At 37.3% G+C, this 23,542-nt stretch overlaps 4 protein-coding genes across 5 annotated transcripts in view; 2 read left to right on the top strand and 2 right to left on the bottom strand.

The window, feature by feature from the left end:
* Positions 1-963: 963 nt before the first annotated feature.
* On the bottom strand, positions 964-2,410 carry LOC129806366 (F-box/LRR-repeat protein 15-like). Its single transcript, XM_055854921.1, has 2 exons — positions 1,601-2,410; positions 964-1,295 (listed from the first exon to the last, which is right to left on the bottom strand). The coding sequence occupies exons 1-2, from the start codon at positions 2,281-2,283 to the stop codon at positions 1,034-1,036; spliced, it is 945 nt and encodes a 314-aa protein (XP_055710896.1). The 5' UTR covers positions 2,284-2,410; the 3' UTR covers positions 964-1,033.
* Positions 2,411-5,124: 2,714 nt separating this feature from the next.
* LOC129806372 (uncharacterized) lies at positions 5,125-6,128 on the top strand. Its single transcript, XM_055854927.1, has 2 exons — positions 5,125-5,385; positions 5,459-6,128. Exons 1-2 carry the CDS (start codon positions 5,147-5,149, stop codon positions 6,093-6,095), a joined length of 876 nt encoding a protein of 291 aa, XP_055710902.1. The 5' UTR covers positions 5,125-5,146; the 3' UTR covers positions 6,096-6,128.
* Positions 6,081-7,040, bottom strand: LOC129806374 (NFU1 iron-sulfur cluster scaffold homolog, mitochondrial-like). The gene is made up of 2 exons (XM_055854929.1): positions 6,529-7,040; positions 6,081-6,463 (listed from the first exon to the last, which is right to left on the bottom strand). Exons 1-2 carry the CDS (start codon positions 6,983-6,985, stop codon positions 6,138-6,140), a joined length of 783 nt encoding a protein of 260 aa, XP_055710904.1. The 5' UTR covers positions 6,986-7,040; the 3' UTR covers positions 6,081-6,137.
* A 7,590-nt stretch (positions 7,041-14,630) lies between these two features.
* Positions 14,631-23,542, top strand: part of LOC129806353 (high mobility group protein DSP1-like) — a 55,146-nt gene continuing 46,234 nt past the window's right edge. Inside the window, exons 1-3 of one of the 2 annotated variants that reach the window (XM_055854908.1) lie at positions 14,631-14,767; positions 15,634-17,958; positions 18,035-20,299. In XM_055854908.1, coding sequence (XP_055710883.1) covers positions 19,733-20,299 — 567 coding nt within the window. In that variant the 5' untranslated portion in view covers positions 14,631-14,767; positions 15,634-17,958; positions 18,035-19,732. Of the gene's footprint in view, positions 14,768-15,633; positions 20,300-23,542 lie in introns of both variants that reach the window. The other variant, XR_008752160.1, reaches the window with a different exon arrangement.

Genomic DNA, 23,542 nt, shown 5'->3' on the forward strand with positions numbered 1-23,542 from the left:
AAGTATTTTTTTGTTTGATAGGTATAATCAAGGGCTACAACATACTAAAATTTCAGCCCGATGCACAATGGTATTTTTGAGTTATTTAATTTAGAAAATTGAAAAATCTTTTTAAAAATAGCGCCCCTAGCGGTGGTTTTATGAACTTTTGATGTTAGAAGGGGAAGTGGCATTTCATGAGAGCTTTCCAAAAAGCCCTCAATTTTTAAAATCTGACAATTAGAACTGGAGTTATGGCCATTTTAAGAATTTTTTTTGGACTCTTATAGCTAGGGTCAGGGGGGTCGGGGACCTTAAGTTTGGTATTGATGGAAAGCTCTAAGGCCCAGCTATAACATACTAAAATTTGAGCCCGCTGAATGCCATAGGGGCGGAGCTATTGAGAAAACAAAAAAAGGGGGGTCTTCAAAATGGCGGAAGGAGGGGTGGGGGGGTGGGGGGTCAATGCCCCAAGTTGCAATTTTCACCCGATATATAACCTTTGCCGAAAACCGCAAGTCGATATCTTTTTTAGTTTAGGAGCTATTAAGCTCCAAAGAGCGGCCGGCCGGCCGGCCGGGAACGTAAATTAGCCACATATATATTCGTGATCAGGAAGTGGCGAAACACATTTTGGCCAAGTTTGAGGTCGATCGGACGACATGAAATTTTGTTAGGATTATAGTAGGTGAGATTATTAAGAATCTCACCTAATAGCAACTCCAAGAATACAATTGTTTCCCAAAGTAACTCCGAATTAGTCTGACAGCCGAAAAACATGGATTGTTTCCTGATCTTTCGTTTCTGTGTTATCCCCCATCCGCGAAGAAGACACAATGAGAATTAGAATCTAATTCTCATTGATCCGGGTATCAGCAAATTCAGAAAGAACACATAGAAAATGTTCAGAGGCAACTATTTTTGTCTGGAAAATGCTGAAAGATTCTGCGCTCATGCGAATCAGGAGGATGAAGAAACACTTCATGCTATAAGCATTTCTTTATAAAAAAAAAAGTATATTACAAGGATTACAATTTACAACTTCCTACAAATATTAAGGCCATGGTGTCGCCCTCCATTTCCTGACTCCTTCTAGGTTAACACATCTTTGTTCTTTGTGCCAGCAGTCTCTATGTATGAACCAGGGATGATAGAGGTATTCAAATTTTCCTACACGAAAGTACGGCTGTCCTGGATCACCCAAATATATTTTCTTTTTCTCCATTTTACGTTTCACCTCCTTGGACATAATTTCAGTTGAGTAAAACCATGGAAGGCACAGGACTTTGAGATTGCTGCATTTTTGGATTATTTCCCTGTAAAATGGGATTACATTCAATATAAATGTCTATAGTAGCGGCTAGCGGAACAATTCAGAAATCTGCCCAGGTATCATTATTTGCCATTGCCATCGTAAGAAAAGGAGAGAAAACCGCGCTAAGTGCTTCAAATTTTCGATAGCATTTTTCTCATTTTTGTACGAGGTTTCCCAGATTGGTCTCGTTTTAAGGAATTGCTTGATTTTAAACAACTCATAGACTACTGGGAAAGATATTTTCACGGCTGTTCAGGAAGTGACAGATTTGCAGAAAAAAAAAATGTCATCACTGTGGTTACTTACAGAACTAGGTCGTCAGTCACGGGTTCGCAATCCATGATGCAGAAATTTCGTATGTTTGGACAATGCTCAATAATTGTTCGGACAACTTGCTGTCCGTCTTCCAAGGAAGGCATGAAGATCACGTGTAGCTGAGGCTGCCTTTTGAAAAACTCAACCAGGCACTCTGCTGATACTTTCCAGACAGAGCTTAAGTTTACTTCTATAAGATTGTTATTGTGCAGACTAATGTCTTGGAGCAATTTATCGTCACATTTCATCAGAGCTAGCCATAGAGACACGATATTCTTGCAGGAAACGAGTGGACGGAGACCTTCGCAAGTAACATTTTGACAATAATAGAATTCTACCATCTCCAGCAGAGGATTATTCTGAAGAAATTCTATAAGCAATTCATCCGTCAGCCAAGTCAGGAAATGCAGTCGGAATTTTTTCAACTTCCTGCAATTTTGTACAATTACACGAAAGGCCATCTCTCCACACGTTTCCGTAACCTGAGTTAGTGCAACTTCATCGCGTCCAGCAAGCATTTTATTGGCCAAATCCCTGGAATCCCTGGAGCAAGTCCGGAAGTTGAATATATCCACCAAGGTTAAATATTTTGCAATGTGCGTAATTACTATATCCTCCACTGGCAAGTCAAAAATAGATCTGCAATGCGTCGTTATAACATCCTGATCCTCCATTGTTTCTTCAGTTTATATTTTTGCAGCTTAATTTATGCGAGAAATGTTTATTTTTATTGCTTGAAAAATGTTGTTTACAAACACTCAACATTTGTGTACACATAACCTAACTAACATGAAATGACTGGTGAATATATTGATTTGGCGCCAAAAAGTGGTGAATTGAAAATATGCTTTTCTAGAGAACAGTTTTAACCCATTCAGTCAATGTACAAGAAATAGACTTAAGATAGAATGTTCATATTTTGGCTTGTTTTATCCACAAAACTCTGGACCATCCAAATAAAAAACAAACACAGCGGTGATTGTCAAAGGGGTTACGGACCCACCCGGCAAATTCTGCAGAATTCTGCAGAAATTCGTCAGATTTGAAAATATAACTGCCGAAAATTCTGCAGAATCTTGTTCTAAACGGTTCTAAAGGTGGATCCGATCGTTGTATGAAAATTCTGCAGAATTTCTACAGAAAATTTTATGAATTTTCGGCACTTTCCTCAAGATGTCGTTCTGTCAAAATGGACTTGGAATATTTTCTCTGAAATTATTTATCAACTTGGTAGAATTTATAATCACAATTTTCATGATATATATATATAAATACTGCGAGGGTATGCTGTCTATAGAGAAGGATTAAATAGCAGTATTACACAGACTCCCGTCCCGACCGAAAATTCTGCATTTTTTCATAAATTGTACAAGAATTTTCTTAAGAACAAAAAAAATTTATGATGTTATTTTCAGCTGAGGCCTTTAAGATTATTTATTATTTATGAAAAATTTATTCTTTTCATTTCATTAAGTATATTTTCGTCAATTTTTCCAATAAAATGTATAGATTTGAAATAACCGTCTCTGGAGCAGCCATTAGGTAACGGGTGTGAGACTGTGCTTACTCGAGACAAATTTTTATAGCTTTGGTTATTTGCCGTTACGATCGCTAGTGCGGTTTTTGAATGATGGCCGTTAAAAAAGGAAAAAGAATAAAAATTGCGGAATTGCAGAACGAAGTTTTGCTGGGAATTTGGCCAAAATAACGAACATTCCAGGGGGGTGACCGAAAATAAATGTGCAATTTTTTTACTATTTTGCAAAGATTTATACAAAAAGAGGCATAAAAGTAGCCAATCTTTCCGTACAGAAGTAGATCTTGAAAAATTCGAAAATCTATTTGAAGATCCAAAAAAGAGACTTTCTTACTTCTTAATACTTTCGTAAGGTGGCTGAAGTTACATCCTGTTCGAATTTCGAAGTGCTCAAGTGTCAAAATGTGACGGTCTTCACATCGTTGTGAGGAAAAAACTGAACACCGACGTTTACTATTCTCGCCCCAGTATTTAATCACTCCATAATCACTGAGTAACTCATTTGCCAGCTTTTTAGTGTGATATTTGATAAATTTTCCCCAACTTGTTCGAAAATTTAGTATGAAAATTCGAAAATGAATTTGAATTCTTCGAACTTCAACGACTTTTTGTGCAAATAGAGTTCCATTTACCTTTCATCCAAGACACTATTAGAGAATCAAAATCTACTTGTGATCGGGCTCAATGAAGCTTAAGAATTACGTTTCCTGTAAGAAAATTGCCTCATCAGATGAAAAAACCAATATTTGTGATTCACACGTACACGGCAGTAACACCAATACTAATGCTGCCAAAAAGTCTCTTCCACTAGTAAAACGACACAGTCTTTTATATGGAGGGTAGGCCTACAATCTGCCTACTATCCCGACTATAGTAGGCCTACTCTTCCTAATATTATATAACATTTGTTCCGGCCGGGACGATCTCTGAAATTGCCGAAAGAACCCTGGGAACTCCACATTTTCTAGAATTTTCTCTATGAACTTTTCATTAATCTCTAGTGAGCATGATAAACTATTAATTTAGCACCAGGGCGGAGCATTCCCATAAATTTTCCGTACAAAAGTATGGTATATTTTTCTTAAGTGATTTTTTAGTTTTAGTTTTTTAATATATTAAAACAATTAAATTCATCATTTTTAAGCACTTAAAAAACACTGAAAGATTATTTTTTTTTTTAATTTTTATTATGAACTTTCAGGAAATACTACTTTCCATAATTTCGAACTTTACCGACAAAACAGCTACAAGACGTTTTCAATGATCATCTTAAGTTAATTTTAATTAAAGAAATAAATTGTTAGACACTGGAAACTTCTTCGTGTGCTTGCATGAAACTGCCCCTCACGAACTTTCGGAACTCAAATGAAAATTGTCAAAACGGTCAAAACCGTCTTAGATTTCATTCAACGCTAAATGCCTTACAATAATCATAAAACCACTGGTAATTCAATACAATTATGTTACTTCGATAGTTAAGTGCAATAGTACAGAAATTGTTGAAAATAAGACATTACAAAAACTTTCATTTTGATGCAGTTTTATAAAATCAATTACAGAATTCAAACGAGAAGCGTCACGAAATTAATTATTTTTATGAACATGAGTCTCAGTTGTCTCTTCAATAACATAAAGGTTTTATCCCATTCCTTTCAAAGGGATAAGAAGAACATGCAAAAATTGAAACTGCCCCGTCGTTAAACTGCCCCACCCTCCCCTACATGTACCTACCATTTCGTGTTATATTCATTTTTGTGGGATCTAAGGATTAGAAATTATAAAGAATTTAAGAAAAATATACCATTTCTGAATTAAAATGCTCCATCCGTTAGTTAATCATCCTAGTTTAGCACACTAATGTTGATTACCTGATGATGACCCTGATTGACTGCCCTTTCACTTGGATGATGCGTCAAATTTACGCAAGATTTTTTACAGGTTAAAATAAAAGTCGTTATTTTTAAATTTACCCCTGTGGAAATTCACCACTTCGGGTTGCCATGCAAGAAATTGCTGAAGGATTGACGTGCTTGCAAGAAAAAAGTTTGTGGATAAAACTTGCGAGGAGCACTTTCATGGCATCCGAATCTTTTTCAAGAGACACCATCTTCGATCTCAATGCAGACGAGAAGAAGCATCCGGGGCGTTTCAGCCGGTCGCAGACATTCGAGTTCATCCGGGCATATCGCCAGTACGAATGTCTCTGGAATGTGGGTATCCCGGAGTACAATGACAAAGTGTAAGTTGAGGAAAAAGAGGTTTTTGGTCAGTAGGGCTGTAACGGTCATTTGTGATTGAGAATATCGTTGCAGGATGCGCCACTTGGCACTAAGGTCTCTGGCCAAGGAGTTCCAGTTGACCCTCGAGTCTACCAAGAAGAAAATTCATGCCTTGCGCTCAACTTACCTGCAGATGCGAGATCGGGTGACTGAGCACAAGAACCACGAACCAACACTTTCGTGGTACTATGAGATGGAATTTTTGGATCCCGTGATAACTCCTCGGAAGCCCATGGAACTTAAGAAGATCCGTTCGAGATTTCCGCGGAAGCGTGTTCATGAGAAAATTGACCTAGATCCGGAAGATGATGTTGAAGAAGTCCCAACGCAGTCAATGAAAATGGAGGAACTGGCTTACGAGGAGGAGACGGCCAATTCAGAACAGGAAGAAGTCTATATTGAGTACATTGAACAGGGTGGCAGGGAAGAGAGTTGTGACATTCAGGAAGTCGATCCTGGGACAAAGTACATGAGCATTCCGGAGTCTGAAGAATCACCTCCAGCTGCTTCTGCATCGTCCACTTCGCAGGATGAATTTGATATATTTGGTCAGAGTGTGGCAGCTCAGCTGAAGACAATGCCCCTGATGCATGCAATTCCTCTTATGGGACGCATCCAGGGCGTAATTTCGGAATTCCGAATGAAGTCACTCCAGTCAGCACATAAATAAAAACCTTTTAATAAATCTCTATTATTCTCTTTACATTTTTTTTTATTTCTCCTTGACTTCCTTGACTTTTAGATTCTTTTCCAGGGAATCAAAGACTTTCTCAGCCACTTCATCTGAAGGTTCAGTCACCTGCTCCACAGCCACGACTTCCGGGATGTAGAACTGCAGCATATTCTGAACGCCATTCTTGAGAGTGACAATGGAACTTGGACAGGAAGAACATGATCCCTGCATTTTCAGCTGCACAATTCCATCTTTGTAGCCCATGAAGATAATATCTCCACCATCTTCCTGGACTGTTGGTCGGATTCGAGTATCAAGAAGTTCCTTGATCATCATCACAGTCTCATCGTCATCTTCATTGATCTCTGCAAAGAGAACACGAAATTTTCTACCCTTCCAACAAAATATGGTCCAAATCTCAGCAACTCACGCGTGTCACTGTTTGGAGTGGCTCCAGTCAGAATTGGGAGTCCACTGGCAAAGAAATCCATTATCACAGCAAACAATTCCGCCTTTAGGATACCCCATTCGGCATCCTCAGCCTTGGAGATGGTGATGAAGTCTCCTCCAAAGAAAACTGACTTAACTCCCTCCACGCGGAACAACAGCTTCGCCAAGGGACTCCCACTTGCTGTGTTCATTGTGGGGAAATCCATGGTATTCCCAGCTCCGAGAACATCCCTTCCGGGAAGGAATTTGAGGCTGTCGGGATTGGGTGTTTCCTGAGTCTGGATGAACATGCTCCGAACAGGCACAATTTCCACTTTATCCCGCCTCAGAAAGACTCTCCTGGACATCTGGACTGTAGCCACATTGGTAAAGAATCGAGGGACCTGATGTGCCCTCAAACTGAGCAGTCTTAGGCTCTTCACGATATTTCTTTGCATTTTCTTCCGCCTCTCCCAAATCCAAAACAAAAACAAACTCCGTCGCAATTTCTTCTTCTTCCTTCTTTTTCAGATGTCAAATCTGTGTGGTGAATTTGGGATATTCACCATTTTTGCCGGGATTTCGTGGAAAAAATTTTCACGCAGAGAAGCTTCCTGGAAAAGTGAATATTGCAGTGATAATTCAGTAAATACCTACAATTAAACGTGTTATTATCTATCTACAACGTATTTATGCGACGAGGATAATAAAATTTCCAGTGTAAATGCAACATTTGAGGAGAAATTGGTGAAAATAGCTTGGTGCCCCATCGGTAAGCGTCTCTTGCTTTTATTTCTTCATATTATCGGTTTTTCGTCATGAAAATATCCTTGAAATGTTTCAAACTTTGAAATCCCCTTTTTTCTTATAGAAAATCAATTGTCGAACTCAATAGTCTCATTATAAAATGATAAAAAGTATAAAAATGATTTTTCTTGTCCGTTCATGTTCCAACTATGCTTCAATTTCCTCATGCGTTCATATGATGGCGCTGCTCTCCACTAAGGTGAAAGAAAGCGCGCCAATACAAAAATGCAGAAAATATTTCTGCAAATTTCAAAAAAAATTGCATATACACTTTCATTTAATCATTCTCATATTGAATTTCAATATTGATATGCATAGCAATAAAATAAAGTCCCTCAATCAATAAAATATATAGCATATGAGTGCAATTTCAATCATAAATACACATTTTATTGTTTATTATATACTACATAGCAAATATCAGAGATACATGTGGCTTTATAAATAAATAAATACGTAAATGTTTGCTCTGTGAATTCAATGAACAGGGTGATATAGTGATAGTGTTTTTTTTTTGCGGTTGAGGCGAAAAAGAGAAAGCTTGCGAGGGTTGGAAATGAGAAGATTAGCATAAACTGGGGATAAATATGTCGTAAAAATGCAAAATGAGGGATTTTTCTGTTCAACGGTTTGGGGGGGGGGATGGGGGTATAGATAAACAATAGAGGGAGAAGAACTGCGCGGGAAATAGAGGAAAAATGTTATATGATGTTTCAACTGCTCCTTGTGAATGCTTACTGGACGAAAAAAAAGTGTGTGCAAAAGGGATAGAATTACACCAGTTCCATTTCAATCGCACTCACTGTAACCACATTTGGAACATACAGTTCCTTGATCAATACATTGAACGTTTTTATTATCTAATAATTGTATCCATCAGTAAAGTATTAAGCTAAATTAACTTAAGTAGTTAGGTTTACCAAGAGGTTATTCTCTAGAATTTGAGGTTATGTATAACGTAACCTAAAAAAGAATATCAATTTTAATTCCCAGGATCTGTTTAGTTGCTGGAATTAGCTTTTAATACTCTCAAAAAATACATTCGTCGTGATTTTTAATCAAAAATTCCTTTATTCTGCAAATTAAGAGGTTTTGCCACGAAAATTATCTTGAAATTTTCAGGTTAGACTTGCCATAACCTATTTTTATGGATCTAGCTAAGGGAAGTGTACCACGGATCAGAATGTTAAGAGACATGGGAGTCAATTCAGAGATTTTGCTGATTTGTTTGGCTGATTATTAAACAAATGTGCATAGTTATTCACAGGTTATGAGCTTTCTCCAAAAAAGCTGCTAATGGGTACTGATTATCGCAAAACAAGTGTGGAGAGTTTGCAGTTTGGCGGGAATTCAAAATTTCTCAAAGGGGTCTGTCATTTTCGTAAAATTTATGGAATAATGAATTAAAATTTATCAATTTTATATCATTATATTAATTAATTCTTTTATCATACCGATATTTTTTGTTTGATGCAGAATATGTAGTGTGAAAATCTTCATTTATCTGCATCGCAAACATTTAACCCTCTAACGGGTAAGATCACCTCCAGACGGTCTTCACAAAAATCACATTTCCAGCGACAATAAAGATTTTATTTATTTAAAAGTGCTATAGTGTCCTCGGTAATAGTCGGTAATAAACATCTCTTGAAAGTTTGAACTCATTTTGACTCTTCGTTTTGTTGCTATTCACAGTTTTGTGTGACAGGTCAGAGAAAAAGCCACAAAAAATGTTTGTGCAAAAAAACTCATTTCCAATTTAAATATAAATACCGATTTAAAGTTATCTGACTAAAATAAATTTATTTTTTACTGAAAGATATGTCATTCTACTTTGTATATTTTATTTTAAAAATTTGAAAAAAGTAAAAATGTGAATTTTAGAAGCAAAAAGAGTTTCAAAAAATTTTTGTATTTTCTCACCTAGCGCCTAAACTAAAAAAGATAATGAAGAATGGATGGTTTTTTCGACTTTATTGGATCATAATTATCCTAGAAATCATTGTTTTAGAACTTTTTTTCGCATTTTAAAGAAAACACCGTTAGAGGGTTAATATACAAGGTCTCTGAAAGTTAAATATTGTATTACCTCTCGCTTTGTCAATAATTATTCACATCGATGTTAAAGCAAGGCAAGAGCAAATCTTGGATAGAGAGGCTTCCGGAAGACGAATTGCTGCTCCCGAAAATTCTTTGTTCGTATTCTCAAATCGGCTTCGAAATCGAAAACCATCACAAGAAAGCCCGACAGGGTTTCATATTGTTCAAGTTGGAAAATCATTCGAGACATGCGAGCTAGAGAAAAACTTTTGAATGGAAAATATCAACAGACTGGAGTCCAAGAAATGAATCACATCCTGGAAGAAAAGCTTTCATGATTTGGAATACGGAAGGCAAAAACATAAATAAGGAATTTTAATATACGTTTCACAATGTCAATATTCGGAAAAATTAATATCGAGTTCTTCACAGTTATTTTCTAATCACAGTTTCGGTGGCCCTTTGTAGATTGCCACAAAATATTGTTTTAAGAATAAGAATAAAAGAATGACAGAAAAATAAAAGTAATAAAAATACTAGCACTTATTTACATAATTTTTCAAGAAAATCGCGTGGAAAATATGATACGAACGCCTATTATACATTTTCATAAATGTCAAATTAACTTAAATCAGTTTATCGGCCACCGCGAGAGGTGGTAGATTAGACTCTGATATAGCAATTCAATAAATGAGCTAAATTATAACTTTTTTGTTTGAAACTCGACAAGAAAATTGGTTCTATAGATTAAATATGAACCAACATAATGTATTTAGTCAAAGATCATTGCTAAAATGCAGCGAATAATTTTCAAATATACATTTTAAATGGGGTTTCGATACGCGTGACAACTTTCCGATCCGAGATACACTGACGACCGCTGGTACATTTCCCTTATTATATGAATTTTAGATATTGTATGGATCCAGCTTGAATTTTTCAGCTCAAACAGTTCATTCTAGACATGTGATAAAGAAATCCAAAAAAATAATCTCTAAATAACTATAACTTAATAGAAATTGATTTATCGACTACAGAAATAATTGATCTCGTAAATTACATAAAAATTGATTTTGAAACCATTCGATGTCGAATGACGCCAACTACGAATGATGACTATACCCTAAGAATACTATTTTTTTTCTATGTGACAATCTATGTTTGGCAGGAATAGAGAAAGTGAAAAAAAGTAAGACACCTTAGTGAGCACAGATAGTTAAAAAAGCAGCGTTTTCAGCATAAATTTTTTGCTGAATCGATCAGCAAAAATATGCTGGCCGGTCAGCGGTTATCAAACTAAAAGTACTGACCAAATATATATGAAAAAGGCACTGCCTTGTGAGTGTCGTTTTAAAGTTAGCAGTATTCAGAAATATACATGTTTTCAATTTAATTGAAATCGGTTACCATTTGCTGCTCGCTGGGCTATGCAAATTTTTCTGTTTTATTTAAAATCCATATCGATAGAATTTTAATTTTATTACTAAGCCTTACTGTATCACTAGGAGTTTTCATTTATGAACATAATAAGAAAAGTTTATATGTGATTGAATCAAGCCGTAGTTACTTTGGAATTGCTTAGTTTAGATTAGATGTATCAGGCCATTTAATAGGAGATTAATGTCTTCTCTACCATATCATACTACGAACAGTGAATATTATCTTAGTTTCTGTTTTTTAAGGTAGCGCATTGCCCCTCAATGCTCCTTAGCGCTACGGCCCTGAACTGCCTCCACTGTAATCTAATCTAATCTTGACAGATTTCCAGTGAAATGATTAAGATTCAATTCATATGGCATGGAAATCTTTTGAATAGACCTGTTCAGTGAATTTATCAAATTTGAATTAGTAAACAAAGACACTTGTCAAGTAAGATAGAATTAATATTCATAGATTCTATGTTCATTATTGCAACTGCAATAATGAACATAGAAAAGGGGAAAAAGCTCAAAAGAAGCTCATTAAGCTCAGAAGTAGATGCGTGAGAAGAGTGAAGAGTTTAAATTTGTGAAAAAAGGAGATAAAAAATACAAAAGAAGTAAGTTATTTAATAGAGAGAAATTAGATGAAATGTAAGAGATTAAATTTTTATAGGAATCCAGAAGAAAGAGAGGAAAGGGAAGGAATAAGGTGTAGGAAAAGTTCAAGGTCTTAAAGGAGACTAAGTGCCTGTAGCCATAGTTTTTTTTGAATTTGTTTTATATTAGAAAATGTTATATTTATTCCATCAGGAAAAACCCTCCTCACCTTTTATTACACGACTATTATAACCAAGTTAATTTATAATAAAACTACACCTGAAAATCATACCCCAATTTCCGTCAAACCCCCTGGAATACTCGAATAAATTAAAAATTCAAAAGCTATCGAAAAGTAACAAAAAATCAAAGACTCTGCCACTGAAAATAAAAAATAAAAAATTCCACTTTTCCACGCACAAGACCTAGTCTGAAATAGACTAAGTAAATCTAAGATCCTGAGTGGATCAGTGAATAGAGAACTGTGTGTTCTTGGGTTCGAAACTGGTCGGATCCAGATTTGTCTGGTGACTTATAAGGAGCTCAAAATTAAAATGCAGTTATCGTCTGCTCTGGCATGCGATATATTTCATTTTCATTCTGAACCCTATATATGAGTTTCGAATTCTCAAAGTGAATGAATGAAAGTGATAACGTAAATGCGAAGGCCAAATCCGGGGATGATCTCTCCTGAAGGAGAGTTGTCTCCTGGGGGGGGGGGGGGAATTCTGTAACTCTGTGAAGTGATCACCTGTCAAAATTGGTGAACGTTTCACTAAAGTGATCACAAAAGAGATTCTGTAATTTGCGATAGCTTCACGTGAAGGGATCACTTTTAGGTTATGTGTTTCACTTGTCAATTTTTCGGTGAAGATGATGTTATCACTCGGTGAAGCCAATGAATTTTTTTTCATACTCAGCTTGAAAAACAGCACTACATCATTTTAATACTCAATTTTAGTGTTTTCCATAATTATTTAGTTTAAATATTGATGAAAATCTTAAATTAAATGAAAATTTCAACACACTTCTCCTCTCTGCTTCACGCAAAGGTACAGAATAACTTTTCTAACAGTCGTGAAGAGAAGCTCGTGAACCTAGTGAATCGTTCACTAGTGAAGCGTTCATCGAGTTACAGAATTCCCTCCCTGATTATTGAAGAGTGTTTGGTGCTGTGTCTCCGAGATATTTGTATGAGCACCCTGGAACCCTCCTGCCAAGTTTGTAGGATCCCCCAAATAACGAAATCCAGTGATCTTTGACATCACTCGACCACTGAGGAAGACACGGAGCGTGTCGAAAGCTCTGGAGAAGAGTGAGTTTTTTGATCTTTTGGGTTGAAGACTCCACAGTTTGTGTTACCGCGTCCGGACGGAGCTTCCCTCCGAAAATTTACACCGTAGGCTTTTCCTTATTTTTATGACTTAAGGATGGTCTTCATCGTTCGAATATGGTAAATCTGCTCGGTGAAGTGAAGACAATCCTTTGGTAGAATTTAGGAATATTTAACTAATGGCGAGTATGTGGCAAAGTCACCCCCGGAAGCCAAAGTTACCCGCATCGACATGAAGAGTTGTACTTCAGTCAATACAATGTTCACTGCCACTGATCCAAAAAAAATGGAACATGAAAGAAAGAGCCCCATTAAAGACAATGCTCCTGGAATTGTGGAAATGATTTGAATATTTGAATGGAAGTGTAACTTGCCAAAGTATCGCTTGCGTATGCATGGAAAATGAATGAGATAGATATATACATCTATTGCTTTAAGAGTTACCAAGAGTGTTCTGGGTGAGGGGAAATATGTCATAAAGGTTTGTCCATTTCAAATGTGTTCTATTGAATAAACAGATGCAAGAGTGAGATGACTGTAGATGAGGTGACTAGTGGCCAAAAAAGCATTGATACACACCATCGCAAACAAAACGCACGTCACATTATTATTATTATTATTGCTCTTTGAGAAAATAATATGACTTTTTCCATTTTCTGTCCCATTTTCTCTCATTGACACAGGGTGTCAATGTATTTGTGCATTTGGCAGTAAAGAATATTACAAACCGACAATATATATTTCTTCGGTATTTGCGATACTCGCCTTTTGAATCGACCTCTTGTGTGTTATTATTCCTGCCCCGCTAAATATACAAAGGCACAAGAGAAAAAAAAGTCACAAAATTTTTGTCTCTTCAGTCAAACGCCGGACGCTTTTGACACTCCCTGGGATCATATTGTGCTGTTAAACGCGGAAAATTTTGTGAAGGATTTCATATATTTTTGGACAAAAGGTATTGCATCCTTTGATGGCAACAATTATAAATTTTTTGGGGGTGATTTTTGATTAAATTGAAAAATCGGTCAGTAGTATGTGTTTCAACAGGGTGTAACAGGGTGTTTTGAGAGAGAAAAAAAGTATGTTTCTGAAGTACTTATCAGAAAACTATTTTTCTCCGTTTTAGTTTCATTTTTAGGTTATGTTTTTAGAATAAGTTGTAGGAAGTCTTATAAACAAATGTTTTTATCAATTCACGTCTTTCACCCTGTTCCTCAAAATCGAAATACAAAATAGAGTCTATCTCTATCACTCAACAGTGGCAAATGCGTCAGAGAAGTTCTGTGAGTGATGCATGAGGGAGAAAGGGATGGAGAATATAGAGTCATTTAGTGAGTCGTGTCGATTTGATGTGTGTGGGGTGTTTTTTTGGTTGGATCAAGCGGGGGATTCATTGAGTGTGAGTGAGATGGCAAATGAATAGAGTGAGTGAGAAGTGTGTATTGTGTTATTTAAAAGCAATACAGTGTGAGAGTGTATATGGCCGTAAAGTGCTTCTTTTGCCTCTTTGCCTATTGCTTGCCTATATTGTTTCTCCTGTGTACTTTTAATATGGAAGCAATTTGAAGTTTTGCTACAGAGAAATAAACATCAAAATATTCAAGTGTTCGTGGTGATAAATTGATGTGATTTCAATTAATTGATCAACTGTGTATATCGCAGGTGTGTGCTGTTGAATTTTTTCATAGGGTTTTGTATGATTTATCGGATAAAAGTGCTTTTTTCCACTCAAGTGCGATGCGTCTTCTCAATGATTTCAATATTTGGACTGCCATACTTGAATTTCATATGCGGTTAAATTTGGGATACCGATCACTGGGTGGCGCCACATGTACTGTCACTCTCTCTCTCATGTCACTCTCAAACAAAAATTATATATTTCCCTCTCGCTCTCTCTCACAAAATTGGTCGCTTAGCAAATGGCTGACAAGTGAGATGTCATAAAATTGTGTTTTTCGTGTGATATGTGCTGTGATTTTTCACAAAATCCATTGAAAATCAATTGATATTTCACCTTTTGTACAACACTCTTGTGTTAACATGTAAGTTGGGCATAGGTATGTGGTGAAACATTGGTGATTTTTATGTGAAATATGGGTTTTATGGGAGCTACAAGTCGGAGAAAAATATAAGTGAGCGCCTGTGGGTAAAAAAAAAGATGCATTTGAGGCAAAAAAGGTATCTCTTTTTGCGCGAGAGAGAGAAAATCCGCGTGAGAGATCAGTTGACGGGTCTATGGGATAATTTTTAGTGAATTTCACTAAAAAATAGTACAATAGAGGGTGGGTGTATGGTGTTTTTGTGCGAGCGTTCAATCAAAAAATGTCTATGTCGTTTTTCCGGGAAAACTTTCGGGAGAAAATGTCGATGCAAAAGTTGATAAACAAAACCCAATACATGTTGGTGTATTGAGAAATATTTTAAGGTTTTCTTCTATGAATTTCGGTAGAGTTTTGGGAAAATAAAAGGGCATTTGATACTATTTTCTCCATTTTTGAACGCATAGCATTTTTGCTTTCGTAAACTCTCGCTTTCTTCAGCGCCTTCCATGATGGACGACAACGACGTCGGCACAAACCAAAACTAAGTTCTCTCCCGTGTGAGAAAAAGAGAGCGAGAGAGAGAGAGTTGAAGAAAAAGGAAAAAAAAGCTAAGCCGATTGGCGCGAAAATGTGCCGGTGTCCGGATTTGACTTTGGGAATCTCCTTCATTGATGCACTTGATGGCTTTTTTCGCGCCTCAGACACATTTTCCCGCCACTTTCACTCTCCGCAGCCGGTGAGAGTCTCCCGGAAATTTTCCGAAAATCTCACTTAAGCCGGGGTGAAGGTGTTTTGAGGAACAGGTGTTGGGGCTTTTTTTTGTAATACCAATGTTCTATAGCGTGACTTTTGTTCTACCTTTGCAGAATCACTAAAAAAAAAGAAGCGATAAGATCTATTTGAAAGTATCTACGAAGTCATTTTACATAGAGACATCCTCAGGATCAGATGTGAGTAACATAAATTTTTTAGATGGTGGAGATGGACGAACATTTTGTAGAAGAGTTTGTTGTAATTAATGAATATTCTATTTTTCGGAAGAGAGAATGTCCTCCGAAAACAAAAGCCAAACGGACAAAGAAAGGCTCTCCAAAATTTTCGGACTATCTCCACCTCCAATTCCACTGTTATTATGATGATAGAAATCTTACAAGACAAAGCAAATGCGCTGAGATGGTTAATATTGTAAGGAAAGATGTTCCGTCTAAACGAGGGGTGTTTTTGAAGCAATAATAAAAAGTATATATAGAGGCAGGTGATAGAAGAAGTTCAAAATGAAGGGCTTTACGCTTCAGAAAACTCAAACTGTCGTTACTTTGTCCATGTTTACAATTCTCGACATTTTCAAAAGTTTTCCAGTGAATTTTGCAAAGAGAATCCATTAATTTTCCCAGGCTACATGGACGCTAACCGGTGAATTTGTCCAGCTTGCCCATAATTGATTATTTTATTTCAAAAGAGACAAAAATTTAGTAATAGTTTCTTTTAATTTAAAATTAGACAATGTTTTTATTATGTTGTATATTTTGTATTAGTGATGGGGAGATGAAAAAAATATTTTTTTCTAATATTGAACTATGGAAGCTGGCGTATGTAAGATTTTTTCGTGGGTTACAAAGAGGGCGAAAAAGAGAAAGAACAGAAGATGGAAGTATCAATTTATTTGCGGGGGGATGGAGGCAATTTGTGAGCTTGGTGTGTGAGCGAGATAGTAAATGTCATTACTTCACCCTTGTCGAATACAAACCCCTCGGTATGATAGCGTTGCTCAACTACAATCAAAATTGGTGTCTGTGACCAATATGCATACATACTCAGAAGTGGGATAGAATTTGATTGTGTGTGGGTATGCCCAGGGTATGTTGCTCTCCCTGTCGCACGTATTGACCGGCCAGACCGGTCTGAGAGAGATCGTGCTGATGGCGAAGACAATCGGCGCCCCTTCGTGGCGACTTTGATGCTTGGCACAACGAAGCGGGGAGGGGTGAAAAATCTCGTGTAGTTTCATCTCGTTCCGCTGCGTTATGAGGGCGCATCCGTTGGGTGCCATTTTCATTTATTGGCGTCCCTGTTTTATACGTTGCCTCATATGGGGCGCATGTGTTGGTATAGCATTTTGGCTTGAGATATTTGGGCGTTGATTGGCAATGTGTGTGAGTGTTTGAAATTACATTGGATACACAGCATCAGATATACTCACATGGATATGGATTTTTGAGATGTGAGAATTTAAAGAAAAAAAAAATACTTTTGGTACATGTATTGGTTGGGAGTTTTGGTGAGAAATTTTAAAATGCAGTGTTGCCGTACTTGATGCTGGTGGTATGGATTTTCTGTAGAGTGGGTAAAAGAGAGAACGCCGCAGGAGTCCTCTCTAGCGAGAAGAAGAAGAAAAAAAAGGCGGCTGAATATTGTGCGTATATGTGGTTTGGTCAGTTTCTTCAGTGAAAAGCGTTCTAAGCACGGCTTTTTGCCGCGCTCCCCAGTTTATATTTGTTATCTGAGGCATTATTAATAATCTCCGCATGTTGCACTATGCGATTTTGAGGCGTGAGAAGGAAAAATCATTTGTGAAATATTACTTTTAACTTCGAATTAAAGGACATTTCAACGTTTTCCTGACATTTTATTACTATTTTCTTTACGCTAAGTTTTTCGAACTATTTTTTTTTCTTAAGTCATTCGTTGTAAAAAGGACATTATAAGAATAGATCAACTTTCCAGTGAGATTCTTGGTGATTTGCCAGACAAATTGTAATTTGTGGTATAATGATGGAAAAATGTCTGCAATTGTGAATTCTAAGCAAAAGATAGACATTTTGTGTTGAAATTTTTATTTGAAAGTCATTATATATCTGAACACCTGTTCCTAAACTTTTTAGCTGTTTAAATATAATCCTGACAAGGTCTGAAAAAGATCATCCTGGCAAAATAGATACAATTCAACCAAAGTCAGTAATCTTGCAAAGAATCAGCAGAACAGTAAGAAGATAGAAGACAAAAGTTTGGACGCGGATTTTAGTGTGATGAACGTTTCTTCATCTATGAAAGATTGTTAATCAACTTCTTGGAAGTTGTTTGGAATAGAGAGTATAAAAGAAAAAAACGATATATATGTAGATGTTGATGGAAAAATTTGTGGAAAATTTTTGACATTGCTTCAGCCTGACTTCAACAACCCGAAAAAAAGAGTGAGTTGCAAAGCAAAAAAAAAAAAGTAAGGAAGTTTATTCTCGTCAGTCGCACGCCTTGTCTCTGTGTTTTTAGAATTTTCACTTGAGGAATTTGGTGTGGAATATTGGAGAGGAAAATTTTTTAAAGGAAAAGCACATCCCCGTAGACGGTGTATCTGAAAGGAGCAACGGATGAAGTAGTAATACCGGGGTAGCCTGAGGAATACATTGTTTTTCTTCAGATCGTTGTAACCCCCATTTTTTTACTGGGAAAATATTAATTCATGCGTAAATCAGCGCCATAGAATTTTTGAAGCTAGAGAGTGCTAGAGCAGGACAACTAGAGGTGATGGCAAAGAATCCAGCAAAAAATTGAGAAGAGTTAGTTTGGCAACATAGCACCCTTGGTGAGGCTGTAATATGTGTTGAAATTGAACTCTGGGCTACGACGTCATCGGCCTCTGTAGAGTGAGAAAGAAAAGCGCGGTAGACGCTCAATATTGACTGCCAGCATACGCATACAAATAAACAAAAACCCCCCAATACAGTTGAAAAAGTGGGAGAACGGAGAGGAAAATTTTCCCAAGTCACCAATACAAAATTGATAATTTCGTATTGCTATTGACACACACATATGCACAAGATCGTTTTTGAAGAAGCGAGAAAGAGATATTGAGGCGCGCGCGTTTTTCAGTGGCGCTTCAGTGGAGCTCAGTGAATGTGTGTAAGTGTGCAAGGGAGAAGACTCGATAGTTACAACAAACTGCTCCAATAGGCCAATAGTTGGGTGCATGAATGAGACAGCAAGAAGCGTCAGAGTGTTTTTCTGGGTGCGCTGAGAAATAAAATAGGCGTGCGAGTGAGAGGTTTCAACTGAAAAATTCACATCCCGAGACCCATCCGAACGCCAAAGTCGGGTTTTTCCAACACAACGGCATAGCTGAGGACCCGAAGTGAAGGAAAAGAAAGAAGAGCGCGCGCGTTGAGATTGTACACTCATTTTTTCGCAAAAATTAAAACACTTTTTTTGGTGTTACAATTTTAAGGGAAAAGGAGATATAAGGATTGAAAATTTGTGCACATTTTCGGTTGTTTTGTGTGTGCTAATGTGAACAAAAACGAAACAGTTTGACGAAATCGAACAAAATACGGGAAAGATCGAAGGATTTGAGACATACCAATTCCCCTGTAAATAAGGAGATATATACATCAGTCTTTGGTGCATTTTCTCTTATAAACGGCGCGACCAATAAAGTGAAGTATAACCGAAAACCGAGAATTTCTGTGAAGAGAAGTAATTAAATAGAAATTAGGATAATTGAAAGAAGCTAAAATAAAAAAAAGGAGAGAAAAAAATTAATGTGAGAGAGTGTTGAGAAAAGGAAAAATTTCATTAGTGTATTGCAAAAGGCGGTGGAGATAGGAAGACGAAGAAGTTGAAGGAAGAAGAAGAAGAAAAAAACGCGCTCTCGACGATAAAGCAGGGCTTTAGGAGAGGCAAAGGGAACAAGGCACAGGCAAAAGTTTGAGCTGGAAAGTTTAGAGTAATATTGGAGAGAAGAGGAAGTGTCTGTGTTGGAGGAAGAATTAGTGAAGAACATTTTGTATGTGTGTTAGTGTGTGCTATTCTGTGGGGGGGAGGTGAAGAGGCGCTGAGAATTTTTTGGGTGAAAAAAGTTTACCGAGAGTGGTGGAGTTGAGTCAGACCGGGAGTGCGACAAGGCACAAGGGATATTCCCCACCTTATTATAAGTATCTGATCCCTGGGAATAACAAGGCAAACACAAACACAATGTCGGAGCACCACCGTGGTGCTTGGGGTACACGCGAAGAGGCTGTATGGTGGCCAGGAGCAATAGCATCGACAGATCAGCAGACACTCCAGCAACATCATCAGCATCTCATAAATCAGCATCATCAGCAACAACTGGCACAGCAGCAACAACAGATCCAGCAGCAGCAACATCAGGCGGCTGTGCAGCAGCAACAGCAACAGCAGCAGCAGCAGCAGCAGCAATCTCAACAGCAGGTCCACAGTGAATCACGTGGGCAGCAGAGTACGGCATCCGTGGTACCCACCCAGCAACTATTCTCCTACAAAATGGCGAGCAGCTTCCAGAATCCCGCTACAACAATCTCGGGCACAACCGTGGTCACGAGCAATTCGCCCGTTGGTGCCTATGACTATCGCCTAATGGGTGGTATGGTAGCCAGACCAGGCGATCCTCAATCCATGACAGCCACTCCGGGCACACAATGGTGGTATCCGGGCGGCCAGAATATCGACAATGCTCTTCAACAGCACCAGAATCAGCAACACCAACAGAATCTTCATAATGTTCACACACCACCACCATCGGTATGTACCAAGGGGCATCGCATTGAGCCATCAAAGGCTATATATTTTACCAACTATTGATCACTACTCCCTCAAACGCCTTAGTTACATGACTACCCCGATAATAAGTCCATCCTTGTAGGGCAGAGTGTAAGAAAACCCGTCATTCTGCTTCCAAACTATATATTTCTCTGAATTTGGTTAATTAGTTATACATCACCTGCATCGACCATTGTATCATTTAACACATTTCTTTTGTGTTAGCATTTTGATGCAAAAGGCGATGTTGTGGTTCTGGACCCTGGGATAAGTTATCGTTCACAGCTTAGGTTCCAGAACACGACATTCTATACTCCCGCCTCCTCGATCGACCCTATCGGACTGACTCCTATGTCCACGCACTTACTCTCTCATTCCCGTTCAAGAGAGAGGAAGTGATTGGCAATTTTCAAATATTGGTAAAAATCGTTGTTTGCAACAGTTGCACAAACAAAACAAATACAAATACAACAACGGTTGATGCAACCGACGATATGTCGTAGAGTTTTTTGCCCATGAAATTACTATTTTCAGTAATATTCAGGTCTCAGGCTCTTGGCCTATCATGACCGAAAACCTACACGGTAGAACGTTGTCACTAACTCGCAATCACTTATATAAAAATAAATAACATAAATCTGTACGATACAGTTTTAAACACTCCTAGGAGTGATACTGCCAGGATTCTTAGAAGTATTATATTTGGATGCCATTTCTCTTGACAAATCTGGCTATCATAATTAAAGGTCCAGTCAGCTTGCGCTCGAGACACAGTGCTAATATGTCCCTGGAGGCTAGGGGATATAGCACTGCATGAGGCTACAAGCTCGTCTCTGCCAACCGCAAATCGCGGACACCTGAAGAGGACATGATGACTGTCCTCATATTCATTACAGCGCTCACATAATTGATGATCAGCTATATTTATCCTGTGTAAATGTACTCTTAATCCGACATGGTTCGAAATCAGTCGACTTATTATAACAATAATCTCTCTATTCAATTTACCTAGTCCTTCAAACCATGGTTGTACATTACACTCTGGGAAGATTAAATGACAATATCTGCCGACAATATCTGTTCGTCCACGTGCCACGCCATTTTGCTCCATGAAATTATGTCTGAATGTAAAATTTCTCATTGTGAAATGCATAATTGTGTTGTTGCATAGAGGCAGAAAACAGATTTGAAAGAAAGGGCTACGATCCATACTATCGTTCTATTGACAAGGTAGTGAACGGATAGGCTTTTCTTGAGTTTTACTGTTTAATCCTTTACGATGTTTCGAGGATGTTTCTTATCGGGTTTCCGTTTACGATCTGACACATTCCTTCAAAATGACGTAGACGTTGAAGCGTAGTATTTCAGTGATTTCAGTAATTTGACTTGTTCAATGCATGGGTTGTACTACTTGCAATGAAAGTATGAAACCTTACTCTTACGGCCAAACTTGAAGAAATTCAAGACACTTTCAAGACATAATGGATACTAAGCCGGAAAATTTTACCTAGTTTCTGTCCCACAAATTTATTAGCCTACGTTTCAAGCCTGGACGGAATCTTCTTCAAGGCATGAAATCAATCGTGAGAGCAACAACAGGGATCTGTCACTCAGTTGAGACTAAGATTTGTATATGAGTCCGTTAATATTCTTTTCGGAACCGCTGCATCCAGGCTACTTATTTATGTCCATTATGTACTCCCCATTCTCCTGTTCCATCTTAACCCCAATGCGGTAAACCTGCTCTATATAACGGTGCTCTAGGTGCGTTCTCATACAAACAATACCGCTTTTTTAACGGTAGACCAGCCTCGGTTTATGAATCAGGACAGTGAATGTGTATTTATGAATTCTGCGTGTCGAAAATCGTTCTTGTACAAACCTCTTTTTTACGCGGTTCACTGAACGTATTCAAGGCTAGACATTGTCTATTCACTGATTCATTGAGGCCTTCTCACTCAGTTACAAAGCTAACCTTTATGACATTTCGACATTGAACTTGAACATACTTAATACTGAGTTACCAATATAAAAACCAAGCTTTGTTCATTACTGACCGTAATTATTAATATTGGCATTAAATCTAATTTCTTAAGAACATGTCAAAATTTGTAACTGATGAATAAGAAGTGATTCATTTATTAGCTCTTTGGCTCTTTCGCTTCAAATTATTCTCGAGTTGGTTGAATTAGTTACTTACTCTATTGTGATTGCTCAAAAACGCATGTTTACAAAATAAAAGACTATAGTACGTTGGGCACAATGCCTAAATTTTGTTTTTTAAAGATGTTTTCGAAACTGCCTATAAGAGTGAGTGAGACAACCAGATGTAGATCATATTCTCACGAAAATGCTAAAAAAAAGCATGTTTACAAACAAAAGCTATTGTGCGTTGGACGTAATGCCGTGTATAGAACGACTTGTTTTGTAAACATGTTTTTGAAATTGCATCGTCGGCTCCAAAGAAGACTATTGTAAGTCTATACTTACAGTAGTATAAAAAGATGGTATCATTGGTTGCAGAAACCTTAGATCTACATCTCCTCAAAATTTTATGTTAATTAAGGTATTTCTGAAAAATTTACAATAAAAAAACTGAAAATCAGCGTGCCCAATTATCAAGTTTTTTGCCCACAATTTTACTGTAAATAACTTAAAAGTAGCGTTAACCAGAAGATATTCAATGCATAAGTATGATACAAAAGTTTCAAAAGCTGAAAGTATATTAATTACAGTGAAATTAATAAAAATAAATTTGAGCTGTCAAACTTTAAAGCTCTCCTGTAAAGTTTACATTTTAGACTTACAATAGTCTTCTTCCTTCTAGTAGGACTACACTACAGTAGGACTACAATAGTCTTCTTCCTTCTACAATAGTCTTCTTACTGATATGCCCAACACACAATAACTTTTGTTTTGTAATCATGTTTTCGAAACAGCATATAAGAGCGAGGGAAATGAGTAATGCCCAACGCACAATAACTTTTGTTTAGTAAACATGTTTTTGACATTTCAATGAGAGTAAATGAGATATAGATCTAGTCATCTCGCTCACTCTCATGGGAAAATTTGATAACATGTTTATAAACAAAAGTTATTGTGTGCTTGGCATAATTCTAGATTTCTAGACCAGCGCACAATAACTTTTGTTTATAAACATGTTTTCAAAATTTCCCATGAGAATGAGCGAGATGACTATATCTAGATCTCACTCACTCTCATTGA

Source organism: Phlebotomus papatasi, chromosome 3 (genome assembly GCF_024763615.1).
Source record: "Phlebotomus papatasi isolate M1 chromosome 3, Ppap_2.1, whole genome shotgun sequence".
Classification (NCBI taxonomy): Eukaryota; Metazoa; Arthropoda; class Insecta; order Diptera; family Psychodidae; genus Phlebotomus; species Phlebotomus papatasi.